The 23,300-nt window shown below is 44.2% G+C and overlaps 1 protein-coding gene across 5 annotated transcripts in view; it reads right to left on the bottom strand.

Annotated features, from left to right (window-relative positions):
- The window catches only part of macf1a (microtubule actin crosslinking factor 1a), an 837,043-nt gene that overhangs the window by 71,312 nt on the left and 742,431 nt on the right, over positions 1 to 23,300 (bottom strand). For all 5 annotated transcript variants that reach the window (XM_038800586.1, XM_038800577.1, XM_038800561.1 and 2 more), the window contains 11 exons: positions 22,811 to 23,037; positions 22,495 to 22,617; positions 21,215 to 21,316; positions 21,026 to 21,127; positions 14,649 to 14,822; positions 13,087 to 13,242; positions 12,050 to 12,247; positions 8,937 to 9,065; positions 6,510 to 6,680; positions 6,037 to 6,192; positions 4,117 to 4,323 (listed from right to left, as the gene is read on the bottom strand). In XM_038800586.1, coding sequence (XP_038656514.1) covers positions 4,117 to 4,323; positions 6,037 to 6,192; positions 6,510 to 6,680; positions 8,937 to 9,065; positions 12,050 to 12,247; positions 13,087 to 13,242; positions 14,649 to 14,822; positions 21,026 to 21,127; positions 21,215 to 21,316; positions 22,495 to 22,617; positions 22,811 to 23,037 — 1,745 coding nt within the window. The remainder of the gene's footprint in view (positions 1 to 4,116; positions 4,324 to 6,036; positions 6,193 to 6,509; positions 6,681 to 8,936; positions 9,066 to 12,049; positions 12,248 to 13,086; positions 13,243 to 14,648; positions 14,823 to 21,025; positions 21,128 to 21,214; positions 21,317 to 22,494; positions 22,618 to 22,810; positions 23,038 to 23,300) is intronic.

A 23,300-nucleotide genomic window follows, 5' to 3' on the forward strand; every position in this document is an offset into this window, starting at 1 on the left:
GATGGAGCATTATGGGTACATCAAGTATATTCATATTTATTCCAATAATTGAATAGCACCATGTAAGGATATCCTGCATCACACTGATTTTGATTTCTGTTAATATGGTCATTTTACCAGGGCAGCAAGGACTTTTGAAGTGTAGACATTGTTGTAATGTAGGAAACGCAGCAGGTAATTTTCACACAAACAGCAATGTGATAATGTCCAGATAATCTGATTTTTGTGATGTTGATTTAGGAATAAACACTGTCCAGAACACTGGCAATAACTCTTCTAACCAGTGCCATTGTATCTTTAATATCCATTCGAATAGGGAGATGGCGCCTCATTCTAACAAACCTCCGTACCACACTGTAGTGTCAGCCTGGATTTCTACGGTCAAGCCTGGAGTGGGTCAAAATTAGGACTTGAGTATGTTGCCACTGTTAATATTTTGCACCATCACAGGAGAGGTGGTGGTGTAGTGGTATTGCCACTGGATTAATAATCAAGGCACCCACTCTTGGGACCTTGGTTCAAATCCCACAATATTGAATTTGAATTCAATAAAAATCTGGAATCGAAAGTCTAAAGATGACGATGAAACCATTGGTGATTGTCATAAAAATTATAATAATCAGGATTTTTTTAAAATCACATTAATGTTTGCTGCACTGCCAGAGTTGAAGACATACAATGGCCAGATCAGAGAGATTAATTCTCCCAGGAATGGAAGGGGTTTTGGATAAGACAACAGAATATAAACGATGAACAATGCTATGAATCAGCTATTAATATATTACATATGAGTTTACTCTTCTCACTTGGTCTTTAAACTTGTTAACAACAAAAACAACTTGTATTTATATAGGGCTGGATTCTGTGTCGGTGGGATCCTCTGCTTCACTGGCAACGCACTCACGCCCGCGGATTTCCCGACGGCGTAGGATGCCCACAATGGGAAACCCCTTTGGCCGGCTGCCGGGATAGGGATCCCGCTGCCGGTGTGGGCGTGCCGTATCAGAAAACAGGTGCAGCGGGAAGGAGAATCCCGCTCTTAGTGCCTACAACATTGTCCCAGGAGTGTTATAGAGCAACATTTGACATTGAGCTACATGAAGTGATATTAGAGCAGATGCTAAATGTTTGGTCAAGGAAGAAGGTTTAAAGGAGCATCCCAAAAGAGGAATAAGTGGTAATGGCGTTTAAGGAGGGAATCCAGAGTTTAGAGTCCAGGCAGATGAATGCACAGCCTCCAATGATGGAACAATTGAAATCAGGGAATCTCAAGAGGTCAGAATTGGATGAGCAGAGATCTCAGAAGGATGTGGAGCTGAGTACAGAGGTGGAGAGGCAAGGACATGGAGGGATTTGAAAACAGGTTACTGAGAATTGTAAAATTGAAGAGTCTAATATGACACCAAGTTTGCAAATAGTCAGGTTCAACCCCTGACAGTTGCCAGGGAGGGGGATGGAATTGGTAGATAGGGAATGGAATTTGTAACAAGGACCGAGGACAATGGTTTCGGTGTTCTATTTAACAAGAGGAAATTTTTGCTCATTAGTACTGGATGTCAGAAAAGCAATGTGATAATTTAGCAACTATGGAGGAGTCGAGAGAGGTGGTGAAAGAAATCATATGTTTTCAGATGCTGTTGGTATGGAAATGTATGCTTGGCCAGGAAGGAGTCAAAAATAGATCCTTGGCAGACAACAGTTCTAACAATGCAGGAATGGGAGGTGAGGACACTATAAGTGAAATCTGGCTACAATCTGCTGAATAAGAATATAAAATAAGATGAACGCAGACCCACACAGTTGAACGACAGTGCAGAGGTATTGAACAATGCTGACCAACAGTGTCGAGGACTGCAAACTGGTCAAGAAGTACAAGGATGACTAGCTTACTTTTGACACAATCACATAGGATACAATTTGGAAGAGCTATTTCACTACTGTGGCAGGAGTGGAAATCATATTGGAGGGATTCAGAAATGGAGTTCTGGGAAATATGGGCATACATTTATAGCTAAGACTGATGAGTTTTTAAAAAAAAAAATTTTATTCTCCTTTTTCACATTTTCTCCCAAATGTACACCCAACAATAAACAATAATCAGTAATTAATATAATGTCAATCCCCATATCAATAACAACGATCCCATCCTCCCACCAAACTTCAGACATTGGCCCACATGTTAACATAAACAAATGACAAAAAGGAATCAGGAATCACCCATAGTGACCACTAACACACACAGTCGCCCTCCCCCTAACCCCCTCCCCCCCAGCCCCCCGAATGTTCGATGTGATCCAATTCTCAAAAGTGCATAATAAATAACGCCCATGAATTGTAGAACCCCTCCATCCTTCCCCTCAGTTCAAATTTAACCTATTTAAGCGTTAAGAATTCCAGCGGGTCCCCCCGCCACGCCAGGGCACAGGTGGAAAGGTGGATCTCCACCCTAACAAGATCCGCATTTGGGCGATCAACGAGGCAAAGGCTACAACATCTGCCTCCGCGCTCAATTCCAACCCCGGCTGGTCCGACACTCCGAATATGGCCTGACTCCAGGAGTATCTCTCCGGGCCCGTCGGGAGCGGGGCTGTCGCCAGCGCCTTCAATCCCGACCCCCTACCCAAACTCTCCTCCATTCTGACCAACTGGGAATCAACCCCTCTGATCCAGCTCCGTACCTTCTCCACATTCGCCGCCCAGTAATAGTACAACAGGTTCGGAAGACCCAAACACCCTGCCTGCCTTCCGCTCTGTAGTAGCACCTTGTTAATTCTGGCCACCTTCCCTCCCCATATGAACGAGGTAATTGTTCCCTTCAATCTCTCTAAAAAATGCCGTTGGCAGGAAAATCAGCAGGCATTGAAAAATAAACAGGAATCGCGGCAGCACATTCATTTTAACCGCCTGTACCCGACCCGCCAGTGACAGAGGGAGACCATCCCACCTTGCGAGATCAGTTTTCACTCTCCCCACCAAACTAGAAATGTTGTAGACTGATGAGTTAAGGGTGTGGATTGACACATGGAACTGTGATATTTTTACCATCGTAGAGATATGTTTGAGGAAGGGGGAGGACTGGAAACTCAACGTTCTGAGAATAGGATCTTCAGGAGAGTCATGGGAGAGTGCAAAAGAGCCGGTGGTATTGCATTATCAAGGAGACAGTTATTGGAGTGACGATATCCTGGAAGGGGAGGTCTTCATTTGAGGTTTTGTGGGTAGAAATTAGGAATAAAAAGAGGGCTGTCACATTACTGGGAGATTATTATAGGCCCCCCAAGCAGTCAGTGGGCAATAGGGGAGCAGATATGTCAACAATTCACTGAGGTGTATAAAAGTAATGATAATACGATCTTTTTATCAGGGGATTTCAACTTCCCAACATGGGATGGTCATAGAGTAATGGGTTTAGAGAGTGGATTTCTTGAAAAATGTATTCAGGAGATGGGATGGTGCAGTGCTGGATCTAGCTCTGGGGAACAAAGTCGGACAGGTGTTCGAGGTGGCGGGGGAGCATTTTAGTGTTTGTGACAACACAGTACAATTGAACTGGAGAGGTTGGAGGATGTTGCCTGGGATGGAGGACTTTAGCTATGAAGAGAGGTTGGATAAGCTTGGGTTGTTTTCTTTAGAGCTGAGAAGGCTGAAGGGGGACCTGATTGAGGTGTACAAGATTATGGGGGGTATGGACAGGGTGGGTAAGAAGTACCTGTTCTCCTTAGTTGGAGGGTCAATAACAAGGGGGCATAATTTTAAGATGAGGGACAGGAGATTGAGAGAGGATTTGAAAAAAAATCTTTTCACTCATGGGGATCTAGAATGCACTGCCTGGGAGGGTAGTAGAGGCTGGAAACATCACACCTTTTAAAAAGTATGTGGATGAGTACTTGAAATGTCATAACATTCAAGGCTTTGGGCCAAATGCTGGAATGTGTGATTTATGTAATTTTGTTAGTGCAGAATTGATGGGCCGAATTGCCTCCCTATACTGTATGATGCAATGAGATTCGAGCAGCAACAGGTGCCAACATAACAAACAAATCTTCCATCCAAGTGCTTTTGGCAAATAGGCCAGACAAATCCAGTCTTGCAAATATTCAAGTTGTTCCTGCATACCTGCTTTGCACGTTTTCTGGCCTCATCAAGTGCTCTTCCTCTCTCAACAGAACGCTGTACCACTTTCTCCCAACGTGATTGCACACTGAAGAGAAGATTCTTTATCAGAACCACATCCTGTTTTTGGCTAAGAAACTTCAATTGATTTCCAGTTTTATCCAGGTCAATGATTTGGTCACGATGGGAATTTACTTCATTAGCAAAAATCTGGAAAATAGCAACAAGTGTTAGCGAAACTTCTCATCTTCGCTCTTGTTTTCCATTCTCAGGTCTCATTAGACAATAGATAGTTCAAGTACTCTGAGTATTAACTTTGTAGTTAGTCATTGGGAAGTGTCTCATTGTCACCTGCAGAGTATTGTTATTTACATTTTCTTCATTTAAAATCTTTAAAAAAAAGAGTACCCAATTCATTTTTTTCAATGAAGGGGCAATTTAGCGTGCCCAACGTAAAACCCACGCAAAGACGGGGAGAATGTGCAAACTCCACACAGACAGTGACCCAGAGCCAGAATCGAACCCGGGACCTCGGTGTCGTGAGACAGCAGTGCTAACCACTGTGTCACCTTGCTGCCCATTTATCTTTTCTTCATGTGGGGAAATACTCAATATCTCAGCTGCAATTGGGAATCAAGGGCACAAGCCCTCTTCCTTGAATTTGATATAAACTGGGGACCACAACAAACAGCACAATGTTATTCCATTACATGACTACATTAACCAAAGAGAAACGTGACTACATTAAATTATTATATATTCTATGGCAACATCAAAGAAAGGTTTGAATTCTTTTGTCATTTTACTAAGAATTTTGTTAAATGGATTGTTAAATTAAATCTTCATATTCTTCACATCACGCCAATGTTTATCAGTTATCTATAGTACAATTAAGGTATTTTCATAAACTATTAAGGGCAAAGAAAAAGTAGGAATGTTTTGGTGTATGGACATGTTTTAAAAGATCTGGAGGTGAGGCAGTTGTCAATGCACATATTCAATCTTTTGAATTGCGCAGCTCTCCCATCTCAAGCACTGAGCAGTCACCCGGTTCTTGACCCCAGGATTGAGCAGTCACTCTTTCCCGGCTCCGGTATTGAGCAGTTGCCATGTTCCTGAACCCAGCATCGAGGAGCCGCCCGGTTCCTGACCCCAGCATCGAGGAGCCGCCATGTTACTGACCCCAGCATCGAGGAGCTGCCATGTTACTGACCCCAGCATTGAGGAGCCGCCATGTTCCTGACCCCAGCATTGAGGAGCCGCCATGTTACTGACCCCAGCATCGAGGAGCCGCTATGTTACTGACCCCAGCATCGAGGAGCCGCCATGTTACTGACCCTAGCATCGAGGGGCCGCCATGTTACTGACCCCAGCATCGAGCAGCCGCCCAGTTCCTGACCCCCGCATCGAGCAGCCGCCCGGTGCCTGACCCCAGCATCGAGGAGCCACCCGGTGCCTGACCCCAGCATCGAGGAGCCACCCGGTGCCTGACCCCAGCATTGAGGGGCCGCCATGTTCCTGAGCCCAGCATTGAGCAGCCGCCCGGTTCCTGACCCCAGCATCAAGCAGTCGCCATATTCCAGACCCCAGCATTGAGGCATCACCTGGTTCCTGACCCCAGTATTGAGCAGTCGCCCGGTTCCTGGCTCCAGCATTGAGGAGTCGCTGGTTCCTGACCCCAGTACTGAACAGTTGCCCGGTTCCTGGCCCCAGCATCAAGCAGTCGCCCGGCTCCTGACCCCAGCATCGAGCACTCAGCCCATTCCCATTATCGAGCAGTTGCCCTATTCCCCTTCCAAGAATGAAACAAAGCTGTTGTGTCATTCCTCATCCTACACCACTTCTACTATCCTCAATCCCCAACATGAAGCTGTCTGCCATCCCAAGCTCCTGCTACCCAAATTTAGTCCAGAACTCCAATACCTTGTGTTCATCTATCTGGAAAAGGACCGTATCGACAATAAGACTAGGAGGAGCTGCGATGTTCAAACTTTGCTCTGCTTGAGTAAGCCAATTAATGAAATCCTGCAAGGAATTCTGAAACTCTGTTGCGAGATTGAGAGCCTCCTCTAGCTTGGTCTGAAAAGAAAAAAAACAGGAGAATCATAGATTGGTTACAGCACAGACGAGGTCATGCTAGTTGTTTTAGAGAGCAACTCAGCTCGTCCCACTCCCCATCTTTTCACTGTAGTCCTGCAATTTATTTATTTTCAGGTAATTATGTAGTTCAATAAAAATATAGAATTTCTGGAGAGAAACATTGAATACAGCAATAGCTAACACTAGCTTTCTTTAATTAAAAGCCTTCATCTTATTTGGAATAATGATGCAATATGTTTAAAAAAAGACTGCTATTCTCCCACTTCTGATGCTGTTAACATTGCGAACATTCCCACCTTCTTTTCCGCCATTTTTGTGCTCATCGATTGCCACTTCTGTTCTAATAATCTGACACACTGTTCGACATTGGATCCTGCAGCATCATCGCGACTGTTCAATAAAAGCCGGCCTTTCTCGTGCAAGTTTTTGTAAGTCTCCTCATTAGCACAGAACTCCCTGTGAAGTTCCTAAAAAACAGAAAGCAATCTTTACAATTGATCCTTATGATTGTCAACTATAAGATTTTTTTGCCCCTTGTTGGCATATTAAGAAAAGTTTCCTTTCACTAAGTTTTTTGTCCTTGTTTAATTATATTTACCTGCTTGCTGTGTAGAAGATATTGTGAAATCACTCTATAACTTTGTCACACATTATTTATAGCAGAATACACTAGCAAATATCTGTAACTGATGAGTGCCACGATCAAGCTGGTGTTTATTCCGAAATTGAAATGTACAGGGAAGCTACTTGATATTTGGCATTTTGAGTGTTTACATTTGTATGGGATACCAGAGACTGTGTGTGGTTAGTGAGAAGCACCTCAAATGCATTTGAATAAAATGTCCATTATTTTAGCGAAATGAAATATATTTCCTATAAATAGTATTAACACATTGGCCCAAATTTTCCAGTCTCTTGATGCCATTCCTCGGGAGATCTGGGTCATTAATGATGCACCTGATATGATGCCATTCCTCCAAAGATCTGGGCCATTAATGATGCACATCACAACTGCAGCCCAAATATTTAACATTGACTGATAATATGCATTAACATGACATCTGTTGAACTCTTCGATATGATGCAGATCAGTGCTCGTGTTCTTTGTAACTTGAAGGGATATTTGTAAAACAACAATAAGTACACTATGTCAAAAGGTGATGGGATGATTATCTGCACCATGATCTTTGGAGATTTCCCAGAATTGATGAATTGAGGAGGGGAGGGGGGGAAGAGAGAGAGAGAGGAGGAGAAGGAGGAGGGAGAGAGAGGAGGAGGAGGAGGGAGAGAGAGAGAGAGAGAGAGAGAGAGAGAGAGAGAGAGAGAGAGAGAGAGAGAGAGAGAGAGAGAGAGAGAGAGAGAGAGAGAGAGAGAGCGAGAGAAAAAAAGAGAAAAGAAGAATAAAAGATATAATTGACTGGCATTGTACTGACTATTTGGAGAAAGGGATTGGTAAATATTTTACTCGGATAAATGTTGTAAATGAGAGATGGAAACTGGAAAAACAATGCATGAAGTACAATTTCTTTCTAATCAAGTCTTCTGCCAAATGCTCTTGTACATCAACTATTGAGCTTGTCGTTTAGATAATTCCCTCCTTATTTCTGGTTGAAGGTCTTGTCATATTTATTCTTAAATATTTTGGAGTCTTGGACTGACATTTTGGGTGGGATGCCCCCCGAGATCTAGATTAAAAACATTGGACAATGGCCAGTTAAAACGCATCTCTTAAACATTCAACTGCTTTTGGAACAAACTGACAGTCTTTTAATGAGATGAAAGTTGACAAGTCTAATTCTGTTACTGTGAACTTGCCATTGAATTTCCTTTTTGTAATTTGATCTATTTTTCCTCCCCTATTTTTTTGTCTTTATTGAGCTACTTTTGCCACCATAAGCCGAGTTACATGAAATATATTGAATACTTGCATTGGCCAGATTCCCCATGTAGGCTGCCGACACCCATGTTTACCTCACCAACTCCCTTAACCCTACCAATGTCTCTAAATTATCAGACTTGACTATTCTGATGCACTCCAGGTCAGCCTCTCACATTCTGCTGTCAGTAAACTCAAAACTGCATTGTACTTGTCTCAAGTCGCACCAAATCCCATTCACCCACCACCCTACTGCTTATTAACCTACACCAGCTCTCAGTTAAACAAATCCTTGATTTTAAAATTCTTCGCCTCATCTTCAAGTCTCTGTGGTCTCCACCAGACCACTAACTCTCATAAGATATCTGCATTCCTCCAATTCTTTTTGAGCATCACCAATTTTAATTGCTCTATTACTCCTAGTTGCCTGAACCATATGCTCTAGACTTCCGTCCATAAATCTCTCTGCTCCTTTACTTCACTTATCTCCTTTAAGATCCCTTCATGGCCACCACGTTGACCTAGCATCTCATGTGGGTCTACGTCATACTTGGTTTTAAAACACCTCCATTCAGCCTTGTGATGTCCTAAGACATTAAAGGTGCTTAGAATGCACACATTTCATGTTGGGTTTAGACAGAGAGTGCATGACATGTATGAAATACCACCGATTAAATAACACCACCTAGATAAAAGAAGCACTGAAACTCAAACTACACATTTCTTAAAGGATATCTTAAAGGAAATGTTTGTAACAAAAAGTTCAGTTGAATTCCATCAAATGAAAACAAAAAAGTTTTTGGGGGGAAATTCTTTTGCTTTTGAAGGAGGTAACAAAACCCATTACCAAGTGGACATTGAGTTGCTCCCGGGCTGTCTCAGGTAAACCTCCAGTGGATTTAGATGATGCCAACTGATTCTCAACTCGGCTCAGCCACTGCAAAAAGTCCTCAATTTCTCCATGAAATCCTTCAGCCTACAAAACAAGAGGTTTATTCAGAAAAAATACCAATTGACAACAAATGATTGCTAAAGACCACTGAAATGACTGAAATAAAATATCGATGGAAGCCAAATTCAGTAGATGAAGGCAACGCGGAGGAAGGCAACGCGCAGGAAGGCAAGGCGGAGGAAGGCAACGCGCAGGAAGGCAAGGCGGAGGAAGGCAAGTCGGAGGAAGGCAAGGCGCAGGAAGGTAAGGCGGAGGATAGTAGGGCGAAGGATGGTAACGCGGAGGAAGGCTTCAGTTCTACCTGAAATAGTTTGTGTTATTAATTTGCACAAAGCACACACTTAAGATGAATTCAAATTGGATTGCAACTTTAATAATAACTTATGCAAAAAACGTCTCTACATTTGTGGCCAACTAACAGTTCTAAGGCCAAATGTCAATTCTCAAGATACCAAAATGATGTAAAAAAGTAAAGTAATTTCTTGTGCTACATTGCTGCAAAAATGAAGTTACACAATATTAAATGGAAAGGAGCTGTATGGAAATAAATCAGTAGTGGACAGAAAAAAGTGTTATGGGTGAATGGACATCTTTAAGATCGGTGAATTTGGTTTAGCTCTGCAGCTGTGCTGTGACAAGTTTTATTTTATGTTTACATACATTATTTGGTTTTCGACTTAAAGTACAATGACATTGAAATTTGCTGACAATATCAATTCAGAGGGTATGCCAAGCTATGGGGAACAATGCAGAATACAAATGGGTGAGTGGAAGGTCAGATAGGCAGTTGATGTAGTGCAACGCAGAGAACTATTTACTGCTACATTTTGGAAGAAATAATTAAAATATATTGTAAGCTGGAGAATCCTTGGAGCGAAGGAACAAAGAGATCCAATGATACAGATCCACATATCTTTAATAATTGCCACTGAAGAACTGAAAGGTAAAGTTAAATGAGGTTCTGGGTTTTATATGTAGGGATACATAATACAAATTCAGTTGTGATATTAACATTCTAAGTTACATTGGTTACGCCACACATCCCAATTTTAGGAACCATATCATAGGACAAACATTAGAATTTCTGGACAAGTGTTAACATTGCTTAGAATATGAGATAAATGTGAATTTTATAAGATTCTTATATTTTGCGACTGTCTCTTCAATTTAAGGTAAATGGAGGAAGAAAGGCCATGTGACTTTGCTCTGAATTCTGACCGACAAAAAGTCTGGATTGGTTTGCTTGCTCGGGGGACAGCAGGGCCCAGATGACTTCCTGGAAGGAAGGTGCAAAATGTTCACAACTTTAGCAAGAGCAGGTGTGTTGAATAGGCTTTTAGTCTCAAGTCTTACAGGGAGGTGTTTAGGAATGTCAGGTTTTAGAAAGAGTTATACTTTAAACAGTCTGTTTAATTCAAAGATGAAGTAGAGTTGGGGAGGTCTAGAAGAAAACTAATTAGCATTTCTACCTGGATATAGGGCTTATGTGATTCACTCTGAGATGGAGATATGTTTTTGAAGGAGAGGTTCATACAAAGTCATTATATTATTAGGTTACAGAGTTTCTAAGAAATCCCTGAAACTCTCATACACAAGTCAATCTGCAGCCATCGAAAAGACAGAGATAAAAGATGGGACAGTTTTCTGTACCTGAAGCAGAGAAAATGCTGATTCTATTGGTTACCATACAGAACACAGCTGGTAACTCATGTTTAGATTGAAGAGATTGAGTTTGTGAAGATTTAAGATTTGTCTAACTTGCCCTAGAGGAAAGGAATCGCCAGTATAACCGTCACAATGGAAGTCAATTCTGGTATCAGACGTTACCTGACTGGGAAAGGAAAAGAAAGGACGCAAGACATCAGAAGCTGAGAATAACTTTGGACTGGTCCCGAGTGAATGAAGTGTTCATTTAAGCTACAAAATGACATATAATCATGATGTGGGATTTTTGGTTGGGTTAAAAGTCAAATGAGGAATTACTCTTCTGCAGTTTAGAGTATAGGTGCCTACTGAATAGTGTTTAGACAATGTTGCTTTTTATTTGTTATTAGTTTTGGTTTATTTGTTCAGTAAAAGTTTTAAAACTTGAAATCTTGTCGTGTCACTAGATATTCAAATACCCTTTTTTAAAGAAATGATTAGTCTTTATGGAAATCGTAACAAATTATACCAGGAATGAGAGGAATGAGAGGTTTGTTATGAAAGTCTTTCACTGGAACAGAGCCAGTTAAGGAGGATCTAAAAGATATTATCAAGACTATCAAGACTATGAAAATTGTTAAGGAGTAAATGTCAAAGATGAATTCTATTAATTTGGAAAAGAGTGACAAATAGGGCTTAAATCCAATCATTAGCAGAATGAAGGAGAAGTTATAGGATTTCTTTTTCATAATGGCTTTAAAGAACATGAATTTTGTTATTGTAAATGGTAGTTGAAACAAAGAGAATGACGTTGAGAGATAAAAACTGAAAATGCTGGAAATACTCAGTTGGACAAGTAGCATCTATGGAGCAAGAAACAGAGGTAACACTGAACATGTTTAATTCTATATCTCTCTCCGCAGATTCTGCCTGACCTGATGAGTATTTCCAGCTTTTATCTCAGATTTCCAGCATTTGCAGTATTTTCCTTTAACATTAAGAGAATTTGGCACATACTCCCAGAGTAGTTATGGGAAAAGCATATGAGGGAAAGGCAAAGAAATTGGATTGTATAGTAGAGTAGATGGCCTTTTTGCATTGCAATTTCAAGGCTTCAGACTCCCATCAATAAGTTTTGGTGAGAGGGCATTATGGGTTGACATATAGCCAAAACCTCAGTTTGCAAATATGTTAACCAATGCAAATTAATTTTCAAATGGTCTCAGAATGAACAGAGAAGGCAATTATAGATTAAATGCAACATAACGCAGCATCATACGCAGTGCCATGCAAAATCTGCTCGGAATTTGTCTTTGCCTAATGTAAGTACTGAAGTCTCCCAATACCCTCCTCCTATTGAATACCTGCTGCAGAGCAGCCTCCAATTGCTGCTCTCTCCGTTCAGTTTTTTGAAGCAGCAACTGCCAGCTCTGATTTAATTTATCGAGTCGACGCTTTAGGTTACTAGCATCCTCCCCTGCACTTGACTCCAGAAGTTCATTCCCAGCTTTATTTACAGTGTCGACTGTTGACTTGTGGGCAAGCACATCATTCTTCAAAACCTGTGGGGAGTTAAAGTTTAATTTACTGAAACATGCACACACATGTGGATCTAACAATGCTTAATTTAAAATGAAACATTAGCACTGGAAATACACTGCACATCCTCAGCATCTGTAAAGAGAATAATACGTGAACCCTCTGGCATCCTGAGGTCTATCCTACACAAGTTGCAACTTATGGAAAACTCTGCCATCTCTATTCTAATCCAAAGTCCAGCCCATGTCCTCCACTAGTCGCCTCTCATTCTCCAACACCCTGCTTTAAAAATCCACACTTCAGAACAATTTGCACGATGGTCTTTTCCCATATCCTTGCCCTATCTCTCCCGTTTGCACCGTTACTCCTCTCATACTGGCTGTCGGAATACTCTTACCCCTTCCTCAACTTCGCTTTAAGTAATTTAATCTTCAGCTGTCATAGCCATGAATTCTTGACTTTTTGCTCCTTACTTCATATTCTTCTACATTCACAAGCTTGTAAAGGTTGAAGTCAGCCATCATTCATTTTTGACACTGCACAAGATCAACTCTATCCTACACTATGCTATAAAATCGATTTGACTGAAAAGCAGGTGCGACAAGGAATGTACAGCTTTCACAGTTCTATGATGGTTCTTCAAACACAAGTAAAATACATTCTAAATTTAAGTGGGAGTTCAAGCTTATAATTAATATGTCATTAATATTAAATGGTTGTTGCATTAAATAGCTCTGTTTTCTTGATTTAGGACATCATCCAAAATGCTTTATATCACTTTGCAATGTCATATCAATTATATATGATTATATGATCCAATACATGCTTATGTAAGATAAATCTTTGCAGAGCTGTAACATACATGATGCTTGGCAAGTTCAATTTCTATGGCTTTTGGATCCCCAGTAATTGGCCTTTGTCCATCCAGCAGCTCCTCTGCATGATTCAGCCAAGTCATAAGTTCAGTCAATGCGTGTTGAAACTGACCCAGTGCCAGCAGGGCACCCTCCACCTTGTGCTGTGGAGAGAAAAAATACATTCATAGTTAACCATCCAGAACAAATATTCTTTCATGTTCTCAGAAATCTTCCCCAAAGTCTTCCCTCAGGTTGGGCATGTAAAGAAATATCCAGTCATTCTGAATATAGAAAAAAAAACTGTTGAGCACAAAATATTGAAACAGAATTCCAAGATAATTATGATCATGTGCCAATCCCCAGCATGCCAGCGTGGTAAGAGTGGTTCACATGCCATCCATAGTTTCTAGGAACTCACACATGTCTACTCTTGTACACTTCCAAGTAGTTGGATTGAGTGAGAATAATGGCCTGGGGTCAGATCACCTCCCTGCTTTATTAACAGAAAACTGAGGAGTGATAAGCAAAGAAGGGAAGGAAGGCATTCAGATGCTTTGCAGTCAACATGCCTAATAGCAGAACTGTAATGAATAAAAATGCACACAATGAGTTAAAGTTAACTTCACCCTTGGGAGTAGGCCAGGAGGGTCTGTAGAATTGGAACGAAAGGCGAGGAGTACACTGCCCATCATCTTCCTGACTCACCCTAATTCAATCGTGAGTGGGAAAGGTCGAGGACAACCTTACTGCCTGAAGATCAATTGAAGACTGTAAGTGGTCAATGGTCACCAATAATTTCATGCCACTGACCCAGGGACCCGATATCTCTTGGGAAGGTCAAGTAAAGCTGGCAGTCTCCTTGCAGACTTGAAGGCTCTCCTGCTTGGGCACCTTATGGCTCATGGGCCCCCCCCCCCCCCAGCAGCTAGATCCGCACCCATGGAAAGACAGAGCCTCTGGCAGCATGGCACCCCCTCAGTACTGAACTGTTGTGTTCATGTCTCTAGAGTGGGACTTGAACCCAAAACCTTCTGACCAGTTGGTTCTTTTGAGGGGTCTGATAAAGACATGAAAGCATTACTTAATAACCCATAATATCATTTTACTAAATAAAGTCCTTCACAATATGGGACTTGTATTCCTTATCAATTTAATGCTGCATCAAATATCATAACTTAGCCATTTCTTTTTAATTCTCCCAAACTCTTCAATGTGTGCTAATTTTCTCAGTGTAAATCAGGAAACCAATTGCACAATTACCATGGTCCGTTTCCTTTCATGGACTTTCACGACTTCTCCTACCTGCACAATGCAGCAATTCTTGGCTCATACATTGGCATATCTATACATGTATATCAACACCACATGAAAAACAGTGCGCGGGATTCCGTTTTGCCGGCACCCGGGGGTTTCCCGATAGTGTGAGGCTGTCCCACAATGGGAAACCCCATTGACCGGCCGGCGTAATGGAGAATCCCGCCGGCGGGTTGAGGCAGAAATGTGGTGCGGCGGGGCGGAGAATCCAGCCCAGTATCTGCAAATCATAGTTATAGCAGACCTCACGTACCTGTCTGTGAATAATCTTTTCTCCCAGATCTTCCCAGAGATGTTTGAGCTCAGTGAGTGGCTGTCGAATTAGGTCTCGGTCCGTGTCATCTGAGGCTCTCCTAAGCAGTAGCTCCCCCTGGTGGTTCAATTTTTCCATCTCTATTTGCTGCTGGTAAACTTCCATTTTAAATTCCTGTTGATTGCAGGTGCGATGGGAAAATTAAGCGACATCCATTAGGGCGTGTCAAATTTTAATGAAAATGTAACAAATTTAAAATACAAGTCATAATGTGACTTTTTTCCTCCTACTTTCCCCACCACGCTTTTTCTCCTCAACCTTTATGTGTTGCTGCAGGATATGTTCACGAACATTGGTACCCTGCCAACCATACTTCATATTCTAGTCTAGACAGTAATGCCAAAAGGCTACAATATGAAGGGATCCGCCGAGTGAGCTTGATTCTGTCCTCACTTGAAGTCTAGGGTCTTTTCCCTCCCTAACCCAATAATGCCACTGCTGTTGCCCAAGTCGACCAAGTAAACTAGCACAGCAAAGCCTTGACACCTTGTGCTCAATATAGTTCAGCTATTCACTGTCTACACCAGTTCAGCCATGTAATGAAGGAAATTTCGTAGATTTTTTGAATCTAGTAAAAGAATGATTATTCATGTTAGACAAAGCTAATAAGAAATTGATGAGAATCAAATGTGATCACATATAAAGTAGAAGGGGCTACTTTGGACAGGGGCAGCCGTGCTAGCAGGTTATGCTGGTGAACGGAAGTGAGGTGGTGGGGGAGAAGGCCAAGAGGGGTGGCTGGGGGGAGTCGGGGGGGGGGGAAGAGAAGAAGGGGAAGGAGAAAAGCGGGGGAGGGGGGGTTTCTACTTCGCGGCAGGGGGCGAGAGAAGACATGGTCAAGGTGGAAGAAAGGGCCCAGCTGGGATGGGCTAGGTACAGAGTGGAATTAAAGGGGCAGGAGTTAAGTGGGGAAGATGGGGTAGATGGGATTGGAGGCGCAAGCCTCCAGTAAGGTTGGTAACGTGGAACGTCCGGGGATTGAATAGGCCGGTTAAAATGTCGCGGGTGTTCGCACACCTCAGGAACTTGAAAGCGGGGATTGTCTTTTTGCAGGAGACACACCTCCGTGTGAAGGACCAGATTAGGTTAAGGAAGGGGTGGGTTGGGCAGGTTTTTCACTCGGGGTTTGATTTGAAATCGGGGGGGGGGATGGCAATTTTAATGAGCAAAAGAATGGGATTCGTGAGTGCGAAGGAGATGAGGGATCCAGGTGGGAGATATGTGATTGTGAGTGGGGTATTGGAAGGGGCACCAGTAGTGTTGGCAAATGTGTATGGTCCAAATTGGGATGATGTGGGTTTTATGAGGGGGTTGCTGGCAGCAATCCCGGATTTGGCCACGTACCAGTTTTTTTTCATTGAATTTACAGTGCAGAAGGAGGCCATTTGGCCCATCGAGTCTGCACCGGCTCTTGGAAAGAGCACCCTACCCAAGGTCCACACCTCCACCCTATCCCCATAACCCAGTAACCCCACCCAACACTGAGGGTAATTTAGGACACTAAGGACAATTTAGCATGGCCAATCCAGCTAACCTGCACATCTTTGGACTGTGGGAGGAAACCGGAGCACCCGGAGGAAACCCACGCACACACGGGGAGGATGTGCAGACTCCGCACAGACAGTGATCCAAGCCGGGAATCGAAACTGGGACCCTGGAGCTGTGAAGCAATTGTGCTATTCACAATGCTACCGTGCTGCCCAGTTGATCATGGGAGGAGATTTTCTTTTTTTTTAAATTTAGAGTACCCAATTATTTTTTCTAATTTTAGGGGCAATTTAGCATGGCCATCCACCTAACCTGCACATCTTTGGGTTGTGGGGGCGAAACCCATGCAGACACGGGGAGAATGTGCAAACTCCACACGGACAGTGACCCAGGGCCGGGATTCAAACCCGGGTCCTCAGCGCCGTAGGCAGCAATGCTAACCACTGTGCCACCGTGCTGCCCTATGGGAGGAGATTTTAACTATGTCCTGGAGTAGAGGATGGATAGATCTAGCCCCAGCTCGATGGGTAGGGTACGAATGGCAAGGGAGCGGGGGGGGGGGGGGGGGGGGGGGGGGGGGGTGGTTTATGGAGAGGATGGGTATGGTGGGTCGATGGCACTTTCAGAACCCAGGGGAAAGGGAGTATTTCTTCTTTTCACATGTCTATAAGGTGTATTCGGGGATTGATTACTTTGTAGTGAGTCGGAAGATTTTGGTTGGGGTGGAGGGGTTTGGGAGGTGGGGGGGGGGGGGAGAAAGAGTATGCGGGGATAGTTATCTCGGACCATGCACCCCACTGGCTGCATATTCGCTTCAGTACGGGACGAGAGCAGAGGCCGGGGTGGAGGTTTGACTCGGGGCTGTTGGTGGATGGAGGGTTTTGTGCTAAGGTGCGGTTGGCGATTGAAATGAAATGAAAATCGCTTATTGTCACAAGTAGGCTTCAAATGAAGTTACTGTGAAAAGCCCCTACTCACCACATTCCGGTGCCTGTTCGGGGAGGCTGGTACAGGAATTGAACCGTGCTGCTGGCCCGCCTTGGTCTGCTTTCAAAGCCAGCGATTTAGCCCTGTGCGAAACCAGCCCGACTAGGGATTATGTGGAGTTTAATCAGAATGGGGTGGTGTCAGCGGGCATTTTTTGGGAAGCACTGAAGGCAGTGGTCCGGGGAGAAATTATCTCATTTACGGTTGGTGAGAATAAGGAAAGGAGGGTGGAATATAACCGTCTAGTGAGCGAGATAGTGGAGGTGGACAGGGAATATTCGAGGGTGCCCACTGTGGAGGGATTTGCGAGGAGGAAAACGTTGCAGGCTGACAACAGGGGGGGGGGGGGGGCGCAACTGCGTAGGGCAAGAGGGATGCAATACAAGTATGGTGAGAAGGCGAGCCGCATGCTGGGGAGGCAGGCTGCGTCCAGGGAAATATTGAAGATCCGGACTGGGGCTGGGGGATGTGGTGTCACAGCCAGGGAAGATAACTGAGGCATTTAGAGAATTACCAGGGACTTTATGAGGCAGACCCAGGAGGAGAGGAGGGGGACATGGGGTGGTTTCTGGACGAGCTGGAATTTCCCCAGGTGGAGGAAGCAAAGAGGCAGGCGTTGGAGGAGCCCCTGGGGCTGAGCGAGGTGCTGGATAGTATCAGGGGCGCGATTCTCCGACCCCCATGCCGGGTGGGAGAATCGCGGGAGTGCCGGGCGATTCACGCCACGCCGCCCTGGCACCCGCACGCGATTCTCCCAACCCCCCCCAAAACGGCGTATCGCGTTTTGCGACAGGCCGCTCGGAGAATCCGGTCGAGCGGCGGTTCTCCAGCCCGGATGGGCCAAGCGGCCTGTCTAATCCGACCGGTTCACGCCGGCGCTAACCACACCTGGTCGCTGCCGGCGTGAACAGCGCGCGACCGCTGCGTGTGGGTCCTGTGGGGGGGGAAATCGAGCACAAGGGGGGTGCCCACCGTTCGTCGGGCCGGCGTCTCTGAAAGACGCACTCTTTTCCCTCTGCCGCCCCGAGAGATCAATCCTCCATGTCTTGTGGGGCGGCGGAGGGGAGGTGGCCAACCTGCGCATGCGACGTCGTTTAGGCGCCGTCGGCTGCGTCATTCAGGCGACGCCGCTTTGACGCAGGCGCCAAGGCCCGGCACGTGAAATTGACCTGCTGCCGCTCCTTGCCCCCTGGGGGTGGGAGAATAGGGGGCGAGGAGCGGCCTCCGACGCCTGAGTGAAACACTCCGGTTTTCACTCCGCCGTCGGCACTTTGTCTCCCTTTGGGAGAATCACGCCCCAGGGGTATGAAGTCAGGGAAGTCTGGGCCCGATGGGTACCCAGCAGAGTTTTATAAGGAATTTGCGGCGGACTTGGCACCGCACCTGTTGGGGGCGTTTAATGAAGCACTGGAGAAGGGGGAGTTGCCGGAGACGATGAAGCAGGCAGTAATCACACTAATCCCCAAAAAATGGAAGGGTCCAGTGGAATGTGGGTGGTATAGATCCATATCACTATTGAACACGGATGTGAAAGTATTGGCTAAGTTGTTGGCGGGGAGGATGGAGGATTGTGTCCCGGGGGTGGTTGCAGAAGATCAAACAGGCTTCCTGAAGGGTAGGCAGCTCGCGAGTAATACAAGACGGCTGTTGAATATGGTGATGAATCTGTCAAGAGCCCTGGTACCGGAGGTGGTGGTGTCCATGGAAAGCATTTGACAGGGTGGAGTGCCGGTACTTGTTCGAAGTTTTGGGAAGGTTTGGGTTTGGGCCGAGAATTGTGGCATGGGTGCGGTTGCTGTATGTGGCGCCAAGAGCGAGGGTGAGGACGAATATGAGCTCACGAAGCTTTGACTTACACAGGGGTATGAGGCAGGGGTGCCCGCTGTCGCCGCTGCTGTTTGCACTGGCCATAGTGCCATTGGCGATGGCTTTCAGGGGTTTGGCAGAATGGCAGGGGATAATGAGGAGACACAGGGAGCATCGGGTGTTGCTCTATGCCGATGACCTCTTGCTGTACGTTTTGGATCCGTTGTAGAGTATGGGAAGGATTATGGGCCTGTTGGGGGGGTTTGCAGGGTTCTCGGGATACAAACTGAATGCATGGAAAAATAAGGTATTCCCGGTGAATGAGCTGGCACAGCGGGCTCATTTACGGTAGTGAGGGATAGGTTTAGGTACTTGGGGATTCAGGTAGCGAGGGAATGGACGGGGCTCCATAAGTGGGACCTAACGAAGCTGGTGGAGGAGGCCAGGGAGGATCTTAAGAGGTGGGACACACTGCACTTAATGTTGGCGGGGAGGGTGCAAGTGGTGAAAATTAATATTCTGCCGAGGTTCTTGTTTATCTTTCAGGCTCTCCCAATCTTTATACCAAAGGCCTTTTTTCGGAAAGTGGACACAAACATCTCTGACTTTGTATGGGCGGGGAAGGTGCCGAGGGTGGGGAGGACCCTGCTACAGAGGCAGCAGGGGGGGTTGGCATTGCTAAACTTGCTTCATTATTATTGGGCGGTGAATATGGACAAGGTGCGGCGGTGGTGGGAAGGAGCCGGGGTAGAGTGGGTTAGGATGGAGGAGGAGTCTTGTAAGGGGTCTAGTTTGAGGGCTATGGTGACGGCAGCATTGCTAGTGTCTCAGAGTAGGTATTCAGGGAGCCCAGTGGTGCAGTCCAGAGTGAAGATACGGAATCATCTGAAAGGCATTTTAGGGTTGTGCGAGAATCATGGGTTTGAGCCGGGGGGGATGGATAGTGTATACAGGAAGTGGAGGGAAGTGGGGCTGGTCAAGGTGAGGGGAGGGATTTGTATTTGGAGGAAGGGTCGTCAGTCTGGAGGAGCTAAGGGAGAGGGTAGAGGTGCCGAGGGGTAGTGAGTTCAGGTATCTACAGGTTAGGGACTTTGCACAAAAGGTCTGGAAGGGGTTCCCTAGATTGCCGGGATACACCCTACCGAAGCGACTTTCTTCCGGATGTGGAAGGGGAGGGAAGAATTGGGGATATATACAAGTGGCTGGAGGAGCAGGGAGGCGAGCGGGTGGTGAAGATCAAGGAGAAATGGGAAGCGGAGTTGGGAATGGAGATCAATTGGGGAGTATGGAGTGAGGCACTGCGAAGGGTAAACGGGACCTCCTCTTTTGCAAGGATGAGCCTGATACAGTTTAAGGTGGTGCACAGGGGTGCATATGACTCGGGCGAGAATGAGTGGGTTCTTTCAGGGGATAGCAGATGAATGTGAGAGGTGTGGGCGGGGGCCAGCGAATCATGCGCACATGTTTTGGGGTTGTGAAAAATTGGTAGATTCTGGGCAGGAGTGTTCGCAGTCTTAGCCAGGATAGTGGAGGAGGGAGTGGACTCAGACCCTCTGGTGGCGATATTTGGGGTTTCAGAGAAGCCGGAGCTCATGGAGAGGAGGAAGACCGATGTCTTGGCCTTCGCCTCTCTGATTGCACAGCGACGAATTTTGCTGGAGTGACGGTCGACATCACAACCGGGGGTAGCAGCATGGTTGGGTGACCTGTATGACTTCCTGCGGTTAGAGAAGATAAAGAATGAGTTAAAGGGCTTAGCAGGGGAGTTTGAGAAAAGGTGGGGGATGTTTGTGACTGTGTTTGAGGAGCTGTTTGTCGCAGGGGGATGGGTGATGGGGGGGGGGGGGGGGGAAGGAGAGAAATCTGTACGAACTGAATAGTTGATTGTTGGGAAGAATGTTTCCCGGGGTGTTTATTTGCTGTAACCTACTTCGATACAAGTTTGAATAAAATGCGTTTAAAAATAAGAAAAAGTAGAAGAGAACTACTTTTCTTTAATATTTAGTGCATGTTATTCTGCTGTAACATTAACCCACCTTCATTTCATTTATTTGATGCTTCACAGTGTTGATGTCTGTGCCAACTGGAGACATCTCACCAAGCTTTATTACAGTGTTATCCAGCCAGTCAAACATTGCCTAAAAAAATCACAATAGATTAGGAAACATCATTGAAATTAGTACTTTATTCACATTTACAATGACACTATGCAGAACATTCCTTACTTGCAATGAATCTTGGTATTGCACAGCTGCCTGCATGACCTCCTCCAGTTTGTCCATCCGCTCCTTCCATGCTTTGTTCAGGTTATCCCAAGTATAATTGAGCTAGAATAGTCATGACACAATCCATTATAATAAAAACATGGTGGAACAACAACAACTTGCAATTACATAGCACCTTTAATGCAGTAAAACATTCCAATACATTGTACAGAAGCATCATCAGATAAAACAAGTGCCAAGACATTTAAGGAGCTATTATGAAAAGCGATATGAGGATAGATGATCAAATGTTTAAAGGTTTTAAGTGGTGCCTTAAGAGAGGATAGGTGAAAACGTTTATGGAGGAAATTTCAAAACCTAAAGGGCATTTCGTAGCTCAAGGCACTACGAATGGTGAAACAATAAAAATTAGAGTTACGCAAAAGGCCAGAAGTGGAGTGCAGAGATCTAAGAAATAGGGAGGGCGGCATTTGCTGAACATGACCTGCATAGGTTAATGCTTCCTATTTAATGGTCCACTCTGCATTGAAACAAAGTCACTCATAATTAATTCCTATTTTTCGAACAAAGTATCAGTCAGCCAATTGAATGTATGACAGACCAGTATTATCAGACTGCTACAAACCTTTGCTCATAGTATGAATATAAATCAAGCACTGCTGAGTCCTGATAATTAGTGTTTAGTCATAGTTATTATAATTCTTCTTCAATATTTACCTCTCAGACAGTCAATTAACTGATTTCTCATTAAACAAGTCAATGTTACCAAGGGGAATCCAGTGAGATTTGAGATTACTATCAGATTCACCATGACCTTATTAAATGGCGGAGCAGCCTGGAGGGAACGAATGACCCACTCCCGCCCCCTGTTAGTCTGCTTTATATAAACTAATATTGTTCAAAGGGTAGGTGATTGAAATATATTTTTGTTGAAAAATTATAATCTCAGCAAACTGGGGCTTGTTCAGCAAACCCAATGTTCATTTTATCAAACAGTAGTCTTGACCTTGGATTAGTTTTTAGGAGCCAAAATACATTAGAGAGGGAGCTATATGCAAACGTACATTACATTTCATGACATGTTATGCTACCTTCAATAGTATTACTTTTGGAGATACCTTATTGATTGTGACTGAATATCTAAATATACTCTTAATGAAATAATCAATTAACTTGGCACTAGTCTAATACTTAATGGTCTCTTAGTCACGTTTTATCATACAGATATTAACCCAGAGCACACATTATTCCTCACTCATTATTTAAATTTTATATTTTACCTCATCTATGCTTTTCTTCACTTCTGGTTTTTCAAATTCTCCACAAGCAAAGATAAGGTCTGCTCCCAGGATTCGCACAAATTCCAGTTCCTCATGGAGCCCATCTGTCTCCTCTTTAATTGTCTGAAATAAACAGATTATCAGAAAATTGTTATTAATCCTGTGTATTTACCACACCATAATCTATTGTTTTTGGAAAATCATTTTTTTTGTGATTCCAAACAAGACAAATAAATGAGACAAATATTGGCATCATGGTTAAAGCAGATTTGTTCACAAAAACAAAGTGAAGTTCATATTTGAACCATATTCATACCTCTGCAGCCTCCTGTTGTTGTTTAATGATTGAGGGGTCAATACCAGGACTCTCCAGGTCTCGCACAATATCCTGTGTGTCTTTAATGGTGGTCAGCAGAGCAGCCATGTCACACCAGAACTTTTCAGCCAGGTCAAGCACATCCAGAAGTTTAATATCTCTCTCTTCACCACGAGTTTTGATATCTTCCCAGTAAAATACCATCTCATCCAATTTGTCTTGAATGGCTAAAGCATTACAATTCAGAAGAAAATAAGCTAGACTATTTAAAGGTGTTCCTGTTCCGAAACTATGATAATAGAAAGATTGAATGCTGTCAGAAAGGATGTCCGTGCACACAATAAAGAGTAATAATGTTACATGTTGTAGACTCTCCAAAAACCCACTATTCAAAAGGTATTTGATAAAGTTGACTGTATAGAACTCTATCCAAATTGGGTCATATACTCAAATGTACAAGAACACTAGGCAAGAGCTTTGAGAATTTGAA

This window comes from Scyliorhinus canicula, chromosome 1 (genome assembly GCF_902713615.1).
Source record: "Scyliorhinus canicula chromosome 1, sScyCan1.1, whole genome shotgun sequence".
NCBI classification, from domain to species: Eukaryota; Metazoa; Chordata; class Chondrichthyes; order Carcharhiniformes; family Scyliorhinidae; genus Scyliorhinus; species Scyliorhinus canicula.